At 44.8% G+C, this 15,224-nt stretch overlaps 1 protein-coding gene and 1 long non-coding RNA gene across 2 annotated transcripts; both read right to left on the reverse strand.

Annotated features, from left to right (window-relative positions):
• Window positions 1-9,095: 9,095 nt before the first annotated feature.
• Window positions 9,096-12,048, reverse strand: LOC123060694 (uncharacterized). The gene is made up of 6 exons (XM_044483515.1): window positions 11,705-12,048; window positions 11,470-11,595; window positions 11,272-11,382; window positions 10,948-11,187; window positions 10,679-10,866; window positions 9,096-9,919 (listed from the first exon to the last, which is right to left on the reverse strand). Exons 1-6 carry the CDS (start codon window positions 11,940-11,942, stop codon window positions 9,371-9,373), a joined length of 1,452 nt encoding a protein of 483 aa, XP_044339450.1. The 5' UTR covers window positions 11,943-12,048; the 3' UTR covers window positions 9,096-9,370.
• Window positions 12,049-13,700: 1,652 nt separating this feature from the next.
• Window positions 13,701-14,969, reverse strand: LOC123060695 (uncharacterized). The gene is made up of 2 exons (XR_006428105.1): window positions 14,326-14,969; window positions 13,701-14,124 (listed from the first exon to the last, which is right to left on the reverse strand). It is a non-coding gene; the product is annotated as an uncharacterized lncRNA (long non-coding RNA).
• Window positions 14,970-15,224: the final 255 nt, after the last annotated feature.

Here is a 15,224-nt window from a genome sequence, read left to right on the forward strand (position 1 = left end):
GAAAATAAATGGATCTTTAAGAAGAAGACAGACGCAGATGGTAATGTTACCATATATAAAGCTCGGCTTGTCGCTAAGGGTTATCGACAAGTTCAAGGGGTTGACTACGATGAGACTTTCTCACCGGTAGCGAAACTGAAGTCCGTCTGAATCATGTTAGCAATTGCCGCATTCTATGATTATAAGATATGGCAAATGGACGTCAAAACGGCATTCGTTAATGGTTTCCTTAAGGAAGAATTGTATATGATGCAGCCAGAAGGTTTTGTCGATCCTAAGAATGCTGACAAGGTGTGCAAGCTCCAATGCTCGATTTATGGGCTGGTGCAAGCATCTCGGAGTTGGAACATTCGCTTTGATGAGATGATCAAAGCGTTTGGGTTTATGCGGACTTATGGAGAAGCCTGCGTTTACAAGAAAGTGAGTGGGAGCTCTGTAGCATTTCTCATATTATATGTAGATGACATACTTTTGATGGGAAATGATATAGAGCTTTTGGACAGCATTAAGGCCTACTTGAATAAGAGTTTTTCAATGAAGGACCTTGGAGAAGCTGCTTATATATTAGGCATCAAGATCTACAGAGATAGATCAAGACGCCTCATAGGTCTTTCACAAAGCACATACCTTGATAAGATATTGAAGAAGTTCAATATGGATCAGTCTAAGAAGGGGTTCTTGCCTGTGTTGCAAGGTGTGAAATTGAGCTCAGCTCAATGTCCGACCACGGCAGAAGATATAGAAGAGATGAGCATCATCCCCTATGCCTCAGCCATAGGTTCTATTATGTATGCCATGTTGTGTACCAGACCTGATGTAAACCTTGCCGTAAGTTTGGTAGGAAGGTACCAAAGTAATCCCGGCAAGGAACACTGGACAGCGGTCAAGAATATCCTGAAGTACCTGAAAAGGACTAAGGAAATGTTTCTCGTTTATGGAGGTGACGAAGAGCTCGTCGTAAAAGGTTACGTCGACGCTAGCTTCAACACAGATCTGGATGACTCTAAGTCACAAACCGGATACGTGTATATTTTGAATGGTGGGGCAGTAAGCTTGTGCAGTTGCAAGCAAAGCGTCGTGGTGGGATCTACATGTGAAGCGGAGTACATGGCAGCCTCGGAGGCAGCACATGAAGCAATTTGGGTGAAGGAGTTCATCACCGACCTAGGAGTCATACCCAATGCGTCGGGGCCGATCAAGCTCTTCTGTGACAACACTGGAGCTATTGCACTTGCCAAGGAGCCCAGGTTTCACAAGAAGACAAGGCACATCAAGCGTCGCTTTAACTCCATCCGTGAAAATGTTCAAGATGGAGACATAGAAATTTGTAAAGTACATACGGACCTGAATGTAGCAGATCCGTTGACTAAACCTCTCCCTAGAGCAAAACATGATCAACACCAGAATTCCATGGGTGTTCGATTCATCACAATGTAACTAGATTATTGACTCTAGTGCAAGTGGGAGACTGTTGGAAATATGCCCTAGAGGCAATAATAAAAGGATTATTATTATATTTCCTTGTTCATGATAATTGTCTTTTATTCATGCTATAATTGTGTTATCCGGAAATCATAATACATGTGTGAATACTTAGACACCAACATGTCCCTAGTAAGCCTCTAGTTGACTAGCTCATTGATTAACAGATAGTCATGGTTTCCTGACTATGGACATTGGATGTCATTGATAACGAGATCACATCATTAGGAGAATGATGTGATGGACAAGACCCAATCCTAAACATAGCACAAGATCGTATAGTTCATTTGCTAGAGTTTTCCAATGTCAAGTATCTTTTCCTTAGACCATGAGATCGTGTAACTCCCGGATATTGTAGGAGTGCTTTGGGTGTACCAAACGTCACAACGTAACTGGGTGACTATAAAGGTATACTACGGGTATCTCCGAAAGTGTCTGTTGGGTTGACACGGATCAAGACTGGGATTTGTCACTCCATATGACGGAGAGGTATCTCTTGGGCCCACTCGGTAATGCATCATCACAATGAGCTCAAAGTGACCAAGTGTCTGGTCACGGGATCATGCATTACGGTACGAGTAAAGTGACTTGCCGGTAACGAGATTGAACGAGGTATTGGGATACCGACGATCGAATCTTGGGCAAGTAACGTACCGATTGACAAAGGGAATTGTATACGGGGTTGCTTGAATCCTCGACATTGTGGTTCATCCGATGAGATCATCGAGGAGCATGTGGGAGCCAACATGGGTATCCAGACCCCGCTGTTGGTTATTGACCGGAGAGCCATCTCGGTCATGTCTACATGTCTCCCGAACCCATAGGGTCTACACACTTAAGATTCGGTGACACTAGGGTTGTAGGGATATGTATATGCAGTAACCTAAAAGTTGTTCGGAGTCCCAGATGAGATCCCGGACGTCACGAGGAGTTCCGGAATGGTCCGGAGGTAAAGAATTATATATAGGAAGTGCTATTTCGGCCGTCGGGACAAGTTTCGGGGTCACCGGTATTATACCGGGACCACCGGAAGGGTCCCGGGGGTCCACCGGGTGGGGCCACCTATCCCGGAGGGCCCCATGGGCTGAAGTGGGAAGGGATCCAGCCCAAAGTGGGCTGGGGCGCCACTTTCCCCTAGGGCCCATGCGCCTAGGGTGGGGAAACCCTAAAGGGGGCGCCCCCTTGCTTGGGGGGCAAGCCCCCCACCCCTTGGCCGCCGCCCCCCTAGGAGATTGCATCTCCTAGGGCCGCCGCCCCCCTAGGCCCCCTATATATAGTGGGGGGGGAGGGAGGGCCTCATACCTACGCTTTTTGGTGCCTCCCTCTCCCTCTCCAACACCTCCTCCTCCTCCATAGAGCTTGGTGAAGCCCTGCCGGAGTACTGCAGCTCCACCATCACCACGCCGTCGTGCTGCTGCTGGAGCCATCTTCCTCAACCTCTCCTTTCCCCTTGCTGGATCAAGAAGGAGGAGACGTCACACTGACCATACGTGTGTTGAACGCGGAGGTGTCGTCCGTTCGGCGCTAGGATCTCCGGTGATTTGGATCACGTCGAGTACGACTTCCTCATCCCCGTTCTTTGAACGCTTACGCGCGTGATCTACAAAGGTATGTAGATGCAATCCGATCACTCGTTGCTAGATGAACTCCTAGATGGATCTTGGTGAAACCGTAGGAAAATTTTTGTTTTCTGCAACGTTCCCCAACAGGAACAACGTATGTTGTTATGCGGTCTGACCGATAAAGATCTTCATAGAATATGTGGGAAACAATATGAGCATCCAGGTTCCTCTATTGGTTATTGACCGGAGACGTGTCTCGGTCATGTCTACATAGTTCTCGAACCCGTAGGGTCCGCACGCTTAACGTTTCGATGACAGTTATATTATGAGTTTATATGTTTTGATGTACCGAAGGTTGTTCAGAGTCCCGGATGTGATCACGGACATGACGAGGAGTCTCGAAATGGTCGAGACACGAAGATTGATATATTGGAAGCCTATGTTTGGATATCGGAAGTGTTCCGGGTGAAATTGGGATTTTACCGGAGTACCGGGAGGTTACCGGAACCCCCCGGGAGGTTAATGGGCCTTAGTGGGCCTTTACGGAGAAGATGAGAGGCGGCCAGGGCTGGGTCGCGCGCCCCTCCCCCTAGTCCGAATAGGACAAGGAGAGGGGGCGGCGCCCTCCTTCCTTCCTCTCTCCCTCCTCTTTCCCCCTCCCAAGTCCTAATCCAACTAGGAAAGGGGGGAGTCCTACTCCCGATGGGAGTAGGACTCCTCCTGGCGCGCCCTCTCTCCTGGCCGGCTGCACCCCCCTTGCTCCTTTATATACATGGGCAGGAGGGCACCCTAGAGACAACAATTGATCGTTTGATCTTTTAGTCGTGTGCGGTGCCCCCTCCACCATAATCCACCTCGATAATACTCTAGCGGTACTTAGGCGAATCCCTGCGTCAGTAGAACATCATCATCGTCACCATGCCGTCGTGCTGACGAAACTCTCCCTCAACACTCGGCTGGATCGAAGTTCGAGGGACGCCATCGGGGTGAACGTGTACTGAACTCGGAGGTGCCGTACGTTCGGTACTTGATCGGTCGGATCATGAAGACGTACGACTACATCAACCGCGTTGTGCTAACGCTTCCGCTTTCGGTCTACGAGGGTACGTAGACAACACTCTCCCCTCTCGTTGCTATGCATCACCATGATCTTGCGTGTGCGTAAGATTTTTTTTTTGAAATTACTATGTTCCCCAACAGAAAGACCCAAGCTGGCTGTCATTTATATCAACCTGGTGGAAGATGACCAAGATGATGAAGATGATGAGGACCCACTCGATGAAGATGATGAGGACCCACTTCATGAAGCCATCTTAGCTCAAAGAATGAGGCTAAGAGAGGAGGAGGTGTGCAACCTATGGGACCTAATTCTGCCATGTGATGACTTTGTCGGGGTGCCATTCGTGACCCGCCTGACAAGTACCATGGTCGATCGGCATGATATGGTATGTTATACTTACAAATGCAAATTATCCGATGATATGCTTAGTGTAGAGTCCAATGATATGTTGTGTGAAATCTAGTCGATGATATGCTTTAGTGTAGAGTCCGATCACATGCTTATTAGTGTAGAATCCAAGGAACTATTAATAGTGTAGATAATCCATATATACTTATTAGTAGAATTCATACTTAGTACAAATGTGTAGTACTGTGTCTTTTGATAGTGTAGAAATCTATACTTAATAGAAATATATTTGCAAGAGTATGTGCGAGGCTATTTATTAATTAATATGCTTTTCTTATTCAGAAATTGCCAAAGAGCCTATCTGTGAGTTGTGATATCGAGCCTGATGAAGAAAGCTCAGTTGGACTAGGCCTTACCGCAAGGGGCTCCGTCACCACCTGTACTTACCGCATGGACACGGACGGTCGCACACACTTAAACTCGGTTGGGTGGAAGAGATTCCTCGTTGTCAAGAATCTTCATGTTGGACAGGCCATCATAATTACTATCAGGAACACCCACCGCCTAGCCTTGAGGATGATGATCGTCATCGATATCATCTAGAACTACATATGATGATTGTCGTCGATATCATGTAGAACTACATATGATGATCGTCATCGATATCATCTAGAACTACATATGATGATCGTCGTCAATATCACCCAGTACTACTTGAGGATGCATGTTGACTATAGTTCAAAACCACGACGAGTAATTTGGAACGGAGGGAGTACTACCTAGTACCTATAATCCTTTATGAAATTGATATCTAGTAGTACCTAGTATCTGGAAATTGCAGTTTACTGAAACTGAAACGGGGCAGGAAGCGGGGGGGGGGGGGGGGGGGGGGGGGAAACCGCTACAGCTAATTAATAGTAGCGCGTTCCGAAAAAGCGGTGCTGGTATAATTAATAGCAGCGTTTAAAATGGACTTTTCTCGAGTAGAACTGCAGGTTGACGCGCTTTTGCCGCCTCCGTTGGTGTTGTTAAATTTTCATAAAAAAGTTACTCCCCCTATCATATATACAAGGCCTAATGTGTTTTTCAAAGCTAATTTTAATTACATGTTAGAGTAATAATATAAGACACACAAGTTACGCAAAGCATACTGTCAAATTCTTACGTGAAAGTAGCTTCCAATGATAAAATTTTCACATTATACAACTCATATACTATTAATCTTATCAATAGTCAAAGGCAGTCTTGAAAAATTCATTAGACCCTATATATATGGATGGAGGGAGTACTCTGTTTGCGTCAAAATATAAAAGATGTAGAATATAAGTCTTTAGAAATGTCAAACCTCAATAAGTTTGACCAAATTTGTAGAGAAATATGTCCATATTCATAATATCAAATCGCTATCATTAGATTCACCATGAAATAAATTTTAATGTTGTATTTTTAGTATTGCCGATGTCGATATTTTTGACTCTGACCTTTGTCAACTTAAACAAATTTGATTTACAATAAACAGATGCACCTTATATTTTAGAACGAGTACTTCGTTTGGCGAGTGTGGGAGATGAGGAGTGTATATTCTTTTTATTTTACAATAGTCTTTTGGTGGGCCTTTTGCGGTGTGATTCTATATTATCTGCTAAAGAACACATACTTATGTGAGGAATTTTCTACATCCGTGGATGTGTATACTCTATTGATGCTACATATCATATATTGGAGTTATTTTTTTCTAGGTGGTAAGATGATGCATACGTTTTTATGGCCGATTGCTGCCGATTAAATTTAAAAAGTTATTGACTTTGTCAAAATCATGAACCAAATTCATAATTGAATATCTCAATCGAATGAAAAAGCTCCAAAACTAACGAGCATAATTAATTGATTAAAAGAGCTCATTAAAAAATTGTTGACCCGTTCAAAATCGAATGATCCAATTCTAAATTGGAAACCTCAGTGCAGTGACAAAGACGGGCCTAGGGCAGTTGGGGCTATAGCCCTAGGCCTAGCAACAATAACCTTTGTAATTCTTTCTTATAAAATATAAAAAATCACTAGAGTGCATCACTTAAGTTAGCTTTTATTTTTGCGGCATAATCCGATGCTAGCTTTGATACTGCCTCAGTTGATTGTGAGGCATAAAAAATTTGAGGGCATAGTGTATTGAACTACAAAGCTCCTTGATAAAGTGTTGACCCGATCAAAATTGGATTGGATGATCCAATACCAAATTAAAAACCTGAATTGGTTGTAAAGCCTTAAAATTATGGAGCATAGTTTATTAGGGCATCTCCAAAATTAACCCTCAAATGGGACGCCGCATCCTGACCAATTCTCGAACATGAGCCATCCATGCAGAACTATCCTTCTAGTGTCGCTCCCGTGCGTCTGTAGAGGCCGGGTGTTTATTGACCAGTGTGCCAGTAGCAATGGTCGTCTTTGCTAAAGGCTCCCGTGCGTCTGTAGAGGACGGGCGTTTATTGACCAGTGTGCCAGTAGCAATGGTCGCCTTTGCTAAAGGCCTAACAACATTTATAGTCGGATTTGACAAATCTGGTTTCTCAAACATCCGTGGATGCATCCGGACACGTTCGTAGACTGTTATCGAACATGCCTCAAATTTCAACAGTTGCATGCAGACATCTCATACTAGATTTTTAAATTCATACAAAAAACATGCAAACTAAAATAAATCTATGTACTACGTCGATCACATAGCTACTCATGGTCAGAGATGTCGACGATCTCCGTGCCCGACTCTGGCAGCATGGGCCGCAGTTGCAGCTCCGGCTCCTTCCATGCCTCCGGCTGCTCCACTCTGGCCTCCTCCGCCTCTATCTCCATGCCGAGTTCAGCGAAGAGCGCGTCGGACTTCGTCTACTGCTCGATTGGCCTTCACATAGGCCTCATCATGGATGGACTCTAGGATGGCCTACTGCTCCGCCATCTCGTCAGACTGGGCGACAGTGAACTCCACCTCCGCCTGCTCCATGTTGAAGCCTGGCAGCTCCGGCTCCTGCTGCTCCGCTCCTCCATCTTCATCAGAGCCATCTCCTCCTCCTCCTCTTCCTCGGCTGCTCCTCCTCTGGCTCCCACGAGTCCGGAGGTAGCACGGCAGCAATGCGGGCGACGCGCGCGGCTTGCCTCGCACAGATCTCCTGCTGGATCTCGTAGCGGTGCTTCGGCATCAGCATGCCATAGTAGGTGATCTTGCTCCGGACCATGGCGGAGTGCCGGAGCGTGGGCGGAGCGTCGGACCGTGGGCAGAGCGCCGGAGTAGGAGAGGGAGGGGACTGGCGGCGCTGAGAGAGGGAGGTGGATGGGTTAGGGTTGTGGGACGCCGACCGGCTTAAATAGCTGGATTTGGTTTTGGGCGGCGAGCCAAAGCAGCACCACACGGCGTTCACATCGCGGCAAAGAACGCGGCGTCCGTCAGATCGACGGGTTTCTGTACGTTTCCACGTGGGACCCTGCCGTCAGACCGAGACCGACATGGCGGGCGTGTCCGGACGCGCCCGGGCGCCCTATATCCGCCTCATATTTGGGCCGAATATGAGGGGTGCCAGTTAGCTCGGACGTTTGAGACGTCCATCTGGGTTAAGAAAACGTGACCGGTCCGTCCGGACGTAAGAGATGTCTGGCTGTAGATGCTCTAATAGAGGAGGCTGGTTCCAGTGAAGGCGAACGCAACTGCAATGGTCCAGGCCGTTTGTCGGCATAGGTCGTGGCCGGCTGCCTTTTCTGCCACATTTGTCCGGCTTTTGGGTATCGCGGGATCTAAAGATCGGGCAACCGTGCGCAATACAGCATGGCCGAGTAGACCATCTGACCATGTGCCCCGTTGGGCGTTGGCGCCGTTGTGAGGAGGTCCTGTCCAGGGCCGAGCAGGTTGGGCACATCCGAAAACTTTCAAGCTTGAATTGCTTTCAGAAGTGGTAAGCAAAAAGAGAGCAGAATGTAATGCCTGTAAATATTTCCTTTTTCTGTTTCTTTGGCCTTGGGTCATGTGCATATCGTAGCTTATTGTTTGCAATAAAATGAAGAGCCATGGGGTGTTTTACCCTATAGTAACTTGTTAAAAAAGAGAGCAGACATTTGCTGCATAGGGTTGCATGTCCGGACGTGCCCGCAAACGTTTGGGTTGTCCGATTTGATGAACGGCATTGAAGATACCCTAATTTGGAATCTCGGTTTGACATGCTAAATTAGGTCGGCAAAAGTGGGTTCTTGCCTATCCCATACCAACGTCAAAACCCACTTTGCGCTTACCAAATTGGCGAGTGGTGCATATGCCTAAGTTTCAACGACGGCATCACCAATCACCGGATGATGTATCAAAATTAGAATGAAAATATTACATATTACAAGTCAAAAACAAAATAGCAAGCAAGCAAAGAATATGCATCCACAGAACTTAGAGCATGATCACCTTTACAGCGGTTAAAACTACTACTCCCCCCCCCCCCCCCCCCCCCGTCCCTTTACAGAGGGAGTACTAAGTAGTAGAAGTCTAGAACAGCATAGGACACCTTCAGCCTTCACTTTGCCTGTCTCATACCAACATCAAAACGCGCTTTGTGCTGACCAAATTGGCAAATTGTGCATGCCAAGGTTTCAAAGACAGCATCACGACCACTGGATGATACAAGTCAAAAACACATAGCAGGCAGGCAGAGAATATGCACGCATTGAGCATGTTGAGGTTTACAGCGGTTCAGCTTAACACACTGGACTATAATGCTATACTAAGTAGAAGGCACAGGACACCTTCAGCCCTTCACTTAAACCGCAGTTTGTCAGGATGCCGGCGATGGTCTTCATGTGGAGTTCTTTGGAGCAGCCTCACAAGAAACTGGCCAAGCTGAAGAACTGAGTCTTCACTTAATCGCAGTTTGCAGGAGGCCGGCGGTGGGCTTCATGCAGAGTTCTTTGGAGCAAAAAGCACCCTCACAAAAAACTGGCCATACTGAAGGATTGAGTCATCGGGAGAACTGACGGGTCCAACATACTCATCATGAAAAGTCCACTGAAACAGCGATTCATCGACTCTTAGAAGAACATCCAAATTTTCATTTCTCTTAACCGCGACAATATGTTGGAACAGTTTCACACTCCCAGATATCTTGTCATCAAACAGCACAATCTCATCGTCATAGCCAGTGCTTAAAGCAGTGAACTTCACGTGATGAGGATGGTCAACCTCTGCATAGACTTGTACTACCGCCTCAATACTTCGTGCAATGATCATGTATGTCAGGTCCAAGTTGCAATCAACACCAGGAATCCGACCACCCAGCATAATATCAAAATTTGCACGGACTTCAATCTCAGCATATGCAGAAAGTATATGCTTGTCAGCTGATCCATTCCCTTCCTTCTTTACCCAGAGATCAACTTCTAGTAGTGCCTCGTCCAGTACATATATTCCTCGACACGGGCTACAAAGAGGCAAGTCAAAGGATTCCTGCAATTTGATATCTTATTAGAACCCAACAAGCTACATCAACCTTCAAATACATACATTAGTACTGTACCAACAGAACTAACTCATATAAGACATGCGTGTTCGTCTAAGTCAAATATTGGGTGAAAGGAAGCAAGCATGTGACTTTAATGTCATTTTATCCCTTTGACCCCATTCATCTCGGGAGCTTAAAGATTAATGGGTACAAAATATTCACACACATTATAACCCCTCTCTCAGTCCCAAAAGAATGGGTACCTCGCTATCATACACAAAAAGCTTGCTGGTTTAAGTTATAACCATATTATTACCATGTCTCGTTCCCAAAAGTTTAAGACTGGGAAAATCACAATCAGTAACCACAGACGCCTAGTATCTTGCTGATTAAAGTTATAACCATCTTAATGCACACAAGCAGTCAACTCATGACTTGTGAAAAGAAATAGACAAAGTGCTAAACTTAAGTATATTGACCAGATGACGATTTGTATGTACATGTATTAGCACGCACATCATATAAAAACTAATGTGATCTGTTAAATGGCAGTGCTTCTTAACAGCGCAAATGCTTGCTATTGATTATTTACTTTTACAAAAAATGCAGCTCATCTCACAGATCATTTAATGGACCCAGGCAAATAATAAATAGATCCAAAACAAATCAACTTAGATGACTGACATAAAATATCATAGAGTTGAGCTGTTGAACATCATAGGTCAGCGTCCAGCAATTTTGTAAACAAAGCAAGCTTTATTTACCTGATTCACAATCTCTACAGCAGTATCTCTAGGACAGTTAAAGAGATAATTCCGTCGCTGGTCCAAGTCGTCGCGAACAGCAAGTATTCCATACACACTAATGGGATAGGAGAGCCCAGAGCTTGATAAACGCATCGAAAAGAACTGTAGCATCTGTTGCGGTGTGCGATATCCAAGAGTTGATGCAGCTGCAAACATACATTAGGAACCAAAGTGAGTTGTTAAGCAAACAGCACAAAGACAGATTACTAGGAACGAGTGGCACTTACTGGTAGAAGTATCATGGGTCTTGTAAAGACTGTGGTAGCAGTACCCGCCATCCATGAAGCATAGAGATGTTGTGGGAGGGAGCAGTTTCATAGGAAAAGGAGGCAAAGTAGTAAAATCGTCGTGGTCCTCCCGGGCCAGAATGTCATCAAACAGTTCCGAGTATTCTCCCATCTGCTTGCAGTAGCTCTCAATCCATTCCAGCTCAATTTCCTCTGCTTCGCTCTCAGGATAGAGCTTTCCTGGAGAATCATTGTGTCATAGATCGGCAGATGATCTGTGGGTGGTTACGAGTTTTGTTTTCAACTGAATAGATAATTAGATACCTGGGCAGATTATCTTCGTGTTTGGGCTTTTGTCCTCGTAAACGACTTGAACATTGCAGTTGTCGTCGTCGTCGTCATCATCATCATCATCGCTATCGACTACTTCATTCCCTGAAGAATTAGTGTAGAATTCCGGGGGGTTAACTTAAACATAGTTGAAATTTCGGGGAAATTGAATCTAGATGTATAAATAGGTACCTGGGCAATCTTTCTCCTCCCCGTCAATCAGTCGGCCATCGCCCTCGCTCCAGTCGCTCCAGTCTGATTCGCTCTCCTCGCGTGGGAACTTGAGGTCCAGGGCATGCCAGGCAATCTGACCAGGATCTGAATATGCGCAATTACATCAAAGTAATTGATCAACTCAAACAAGATCCATCCAAAACCTTCCCGATGGAGCGTGCATAAAGTGAAGGAGTGTGCAAAGCATACGCACCTGCGACCATGCGCGCCGGCTGGTCATGGGGGTCGAGTTCGACTACATCCACCTCCTCCAGCGAATCATGGAGATCCCCTAGGTCCTCCGTGGAAGCGTAGGATGGAGTGGGAGCACGGCGAGGGAGCAGGCAAGCCGGATCCTCCGTGGAAGGGCTGGGGTAGCGGGAGGCGTGAAACGAATCCACTGTTTCCCCTGATCCCCGGCAGAATCGCATCTGCATCTCCGTTGACGACATCGCAACGCGAGGGGTTCCCTTGGCGGCGGCGCGTTGGGTCGGGAACAAGACGAGGGTGGCTGTTCTTTGCCTTATATTAGGTATATATTAGGAAATATGCCCGTGCGTTGCAACGGGAAAAACAAATGGCCATATAACTCAATAATCATGATTTATAACCCTCTACTCCCACACACATAGGTCATTCAGGACCTCCTTTTCAGTATTACCCCATCAGTTCTGACGCTTATCCTCTTTCCATTGAGTTCAATATTGGATTTATTTTTGATAAATCGAATTCAGCACTCTCAAGATATGCAAAAGTTGAAAATCTTATGAAAATAAATAAATAAAAACCAACTAAGTATGATTAAGTAATCATGTTAGCTAACAATAGAATTAGGTAAATTTTGGTGCGGGGATATATCTAAACGATAAAAAATAAGCATTGACATACTCTAAATATTCAAAAGGTAAATGTTCAAAACACATATTCTTTTACATTGATTTACTGAAAAAATATGTATTTTTGGAAACGGAAGGAGAAACTCTAAGACCTAAAAAGCTATGGAGAGGCAAATCACTTACATGAATATAGCACTATAGATGCAAAGACTCAAGTAGAATCTACAATAGCATATCCATTTTCACTACAACAAATAAAGATTTGAGATGTACATTTACAAATCCTATATGCGATCCACATACCAATATGATGATATATTAAGTTTGCTCATAGAGCTTTTTGAGAGCTCACGTGCATAGTACCTATTAAAATGAGTGTCCTAGTATACTCCTTAGAGAACAAAATGAATATAAGCTTACATATTTTTTTACTAACATAGCAACCATGGGAAAACCATATACCACCCATTGCATCAAGAAAGAACTATTGCAGATCACCAAAAAATCATATTGAAATGGCCATGATCCCAAATATAAAACTGTAAGATGTCAATAATGTATGCAGATTTATATTCCTCTATATATTTTCATTATCCCTCTCGTTGGAATATAAGATGATGTATAATTTAGCATGTATATGAGCAAAGTTAGAAAGTAGCCAGCTATAAAATATTGGTTGGAAATATGGATCGGGTATTAAAACGCAAGACATGCTCCACCTCTTAATCAATTCATTTCATTAAGCCATTTAGCCTAGCAATAAACCACATCAAGTGCCATGAGTAGAATGAGGAAGATAGATGGACAATGCTACATTTTATAAAAATATTAATCTCACACAAAACCGCCTACATGTAATGTAATTTTCGTCCATAAACGGCGACCGTAAACAATTATAAATCAACGGAAATTAGTACAGTAAATCTGTAATCTTGTCATCTTTGTGATGCACAACCAAATCTAAAGCTTGCTGAGGAGGGTCGTTATGATGCTTCTTGGCTAGCTTTCTACGTAGCGAAGGTTCAGTATAGATTTTAGCCCAGCCATGATGGTTCTGTTAGGAACGAAATAGGCAACTGGGAGGCTGAGATGCTTTTTTTTGCGCGAGGGGGGGGGGGGGTGCTGAGATGCTTACACACCATCAACATAAGATACTTGCTAATAAACTACATCTGTGTCTGACCATGGGTAACATTCAAATTCCTAAAATCAGTGTGTATTCTGCAGACTTGATTCCCCCTAAAAATATGACAAACATCCACACCTCTAGACACTTCTTTCTTCTCTGAAATATCTGAAAACATACCAAGATCTGATTATAGAATAAATTTTTATGATCTGTTAAATAAGAAATTCGTATGAATATACATGACAAAACTGAAATCTCCATTGTTGATTTCTAACAACACGAAATTTGAGTCACACCTCAAATCTTCAGGCATTGGTGGCCGATTGTCGGCACGATCATAAATTAGCTAGAACCCTGTCGTGCAAATTATCAACAGAAAATGGGACTTCCTTTATCTATTGAAGGGTTACTGGATTCTGTATCCATCTAATATCCTGAAAATAGGAGGTTGCTGGGGATCTCTGCATGAATCAGAACCTGCTCCAAAGCCTGTTGTACAGTGATCCTACGATCAAATACGCGTACATGACAGTAATCCACAGCTGGCCGGCGTAACAAAATCAGTCTTATCTTGAGTCATGATTCATGAACGGAGGCATAGTTGATTCATAAATTGAATAATTAGATCGAGGATTCTTCAGATGACCTAATTGCCTTGTCTTTGGAGAACTGAAGAAACAAAAGAAACGTTAGTTATGAATCTTTAGCTTACATAATTGCTTCACGGATTATTCATGGGGAAAAGCTTTAGTCTGGCACCCCGGCCGTAGTACACCAAAACAACAACCTGGGTGACATGCTGGCAGCATCGTTGACCGATGAGATTGTGCGATACATAATTGTGGATTTATTGATTAGAGGAGCACGTACCTAAAGCGAGTACTGCTGCTGCTATTGTTTCCAGCAATGATGCCATGGAGCCCCGCATGTCCCCTGATTCAGATCGGCCACGCAAGGCAGCATCCTCATTGTTCAAGGACTTCACATGTAGCCTCTTTGGGAGGTAGCCAACCCTCTCGCCTGGCAACTACACAGAACGCCACTGGCCAGATCTCGCTTAGGTCCTGCTGGTGCTACCCGAGGTTGTACGGGGTGAGACCGAACAACTTCATGTCAGGTATGGCTCTGAACGTCATGAAAGCATAGAGATCGTGCTCAAGATTGCACCGATGGTTGGCCCTCTCCCACATGAACAACACCTACCCCTCGTCCTTTCTGAGTTGTCCATCGCCTGTACGCCGTACGCGCAGGTGCAGGCACCATGCTATCGCTCGGCAACTCAACGAAGCAAAACTCCGGCCGGTCGTCGAACAGATCAGTCGACGCAGGTGGCGCCCAAGGTCAGGTTCAACCGGCCGCTGAAATCAATTGTTTGTTTGTGCAAGCACGTGCGTGAGGTGATGTTCGTCCAAGGAGGGCTCCCTTGTCCAGTTGTCCTTGATGAAGTGCCCCGTGAGATCGGGATCAGTGTATTTATTGGAAGGGTTTAGGGAAAGCGTGGAAGTTGAAGAAGAAGGAGACCGTGTCTGCTGCGGCAGCGGATCGACCTCCTGTGTTTTTTTATGGAGGTGGACCTGCTTATAATAGAGAGGAAGTAGGATCAATGAAAGAAGAGGAAGGATACCGAGACTCGTTTCTCGTGAGGCAACGCGTCGTGATTGCTTTTAGGGAAAGAAGGCCCAGCCCAATTAAGTACAAGAACGTACAAAAAACTAAAAATATGAACGTACAAAAATATGGATAGATTAGTACCACCTTAGATTTTGAAA

Source organism: Triticum aestivum, chromosome 3A (genome assembly GCF_018294505.1).
Source record: "Triticum aestivum cultivar Chinese Spring chromosome 3A, IWGSC CS RefSeq v2.1, whole genome shotgun sequence".
Lineage (NCBI taxonomy): Eukaryota > Viridiplantae > Streptophyta > Magnoliopsida > Poales > Poaceae > Triticum > Triticum aestivum.

Bases quoted from the DNA above. Each gene is read 5' to 3' on its own strand.
- LOC123060694 (XM_044483515.1), bottom strand. From the start codon at position 11,942: ATGTCGTCAACGGAGATGCAGATGCGATTCTGCCGGGGATCAGGGGAA. The intron at 11,596-11,704 runs GTGCGTATGCTT...GCGCATATTCAG, and splicing joins GCCGGCGCGCATGGTCGCAG to ATCCTGGTCAGATTGCCTGG. The intron at 10,867-10,947 runs GTAAGTGCCACT...GTATGTTTGCAG, and splicing joins GACCCATGATACTTCTACCA to CTGCATCAACTCTTGGATAT.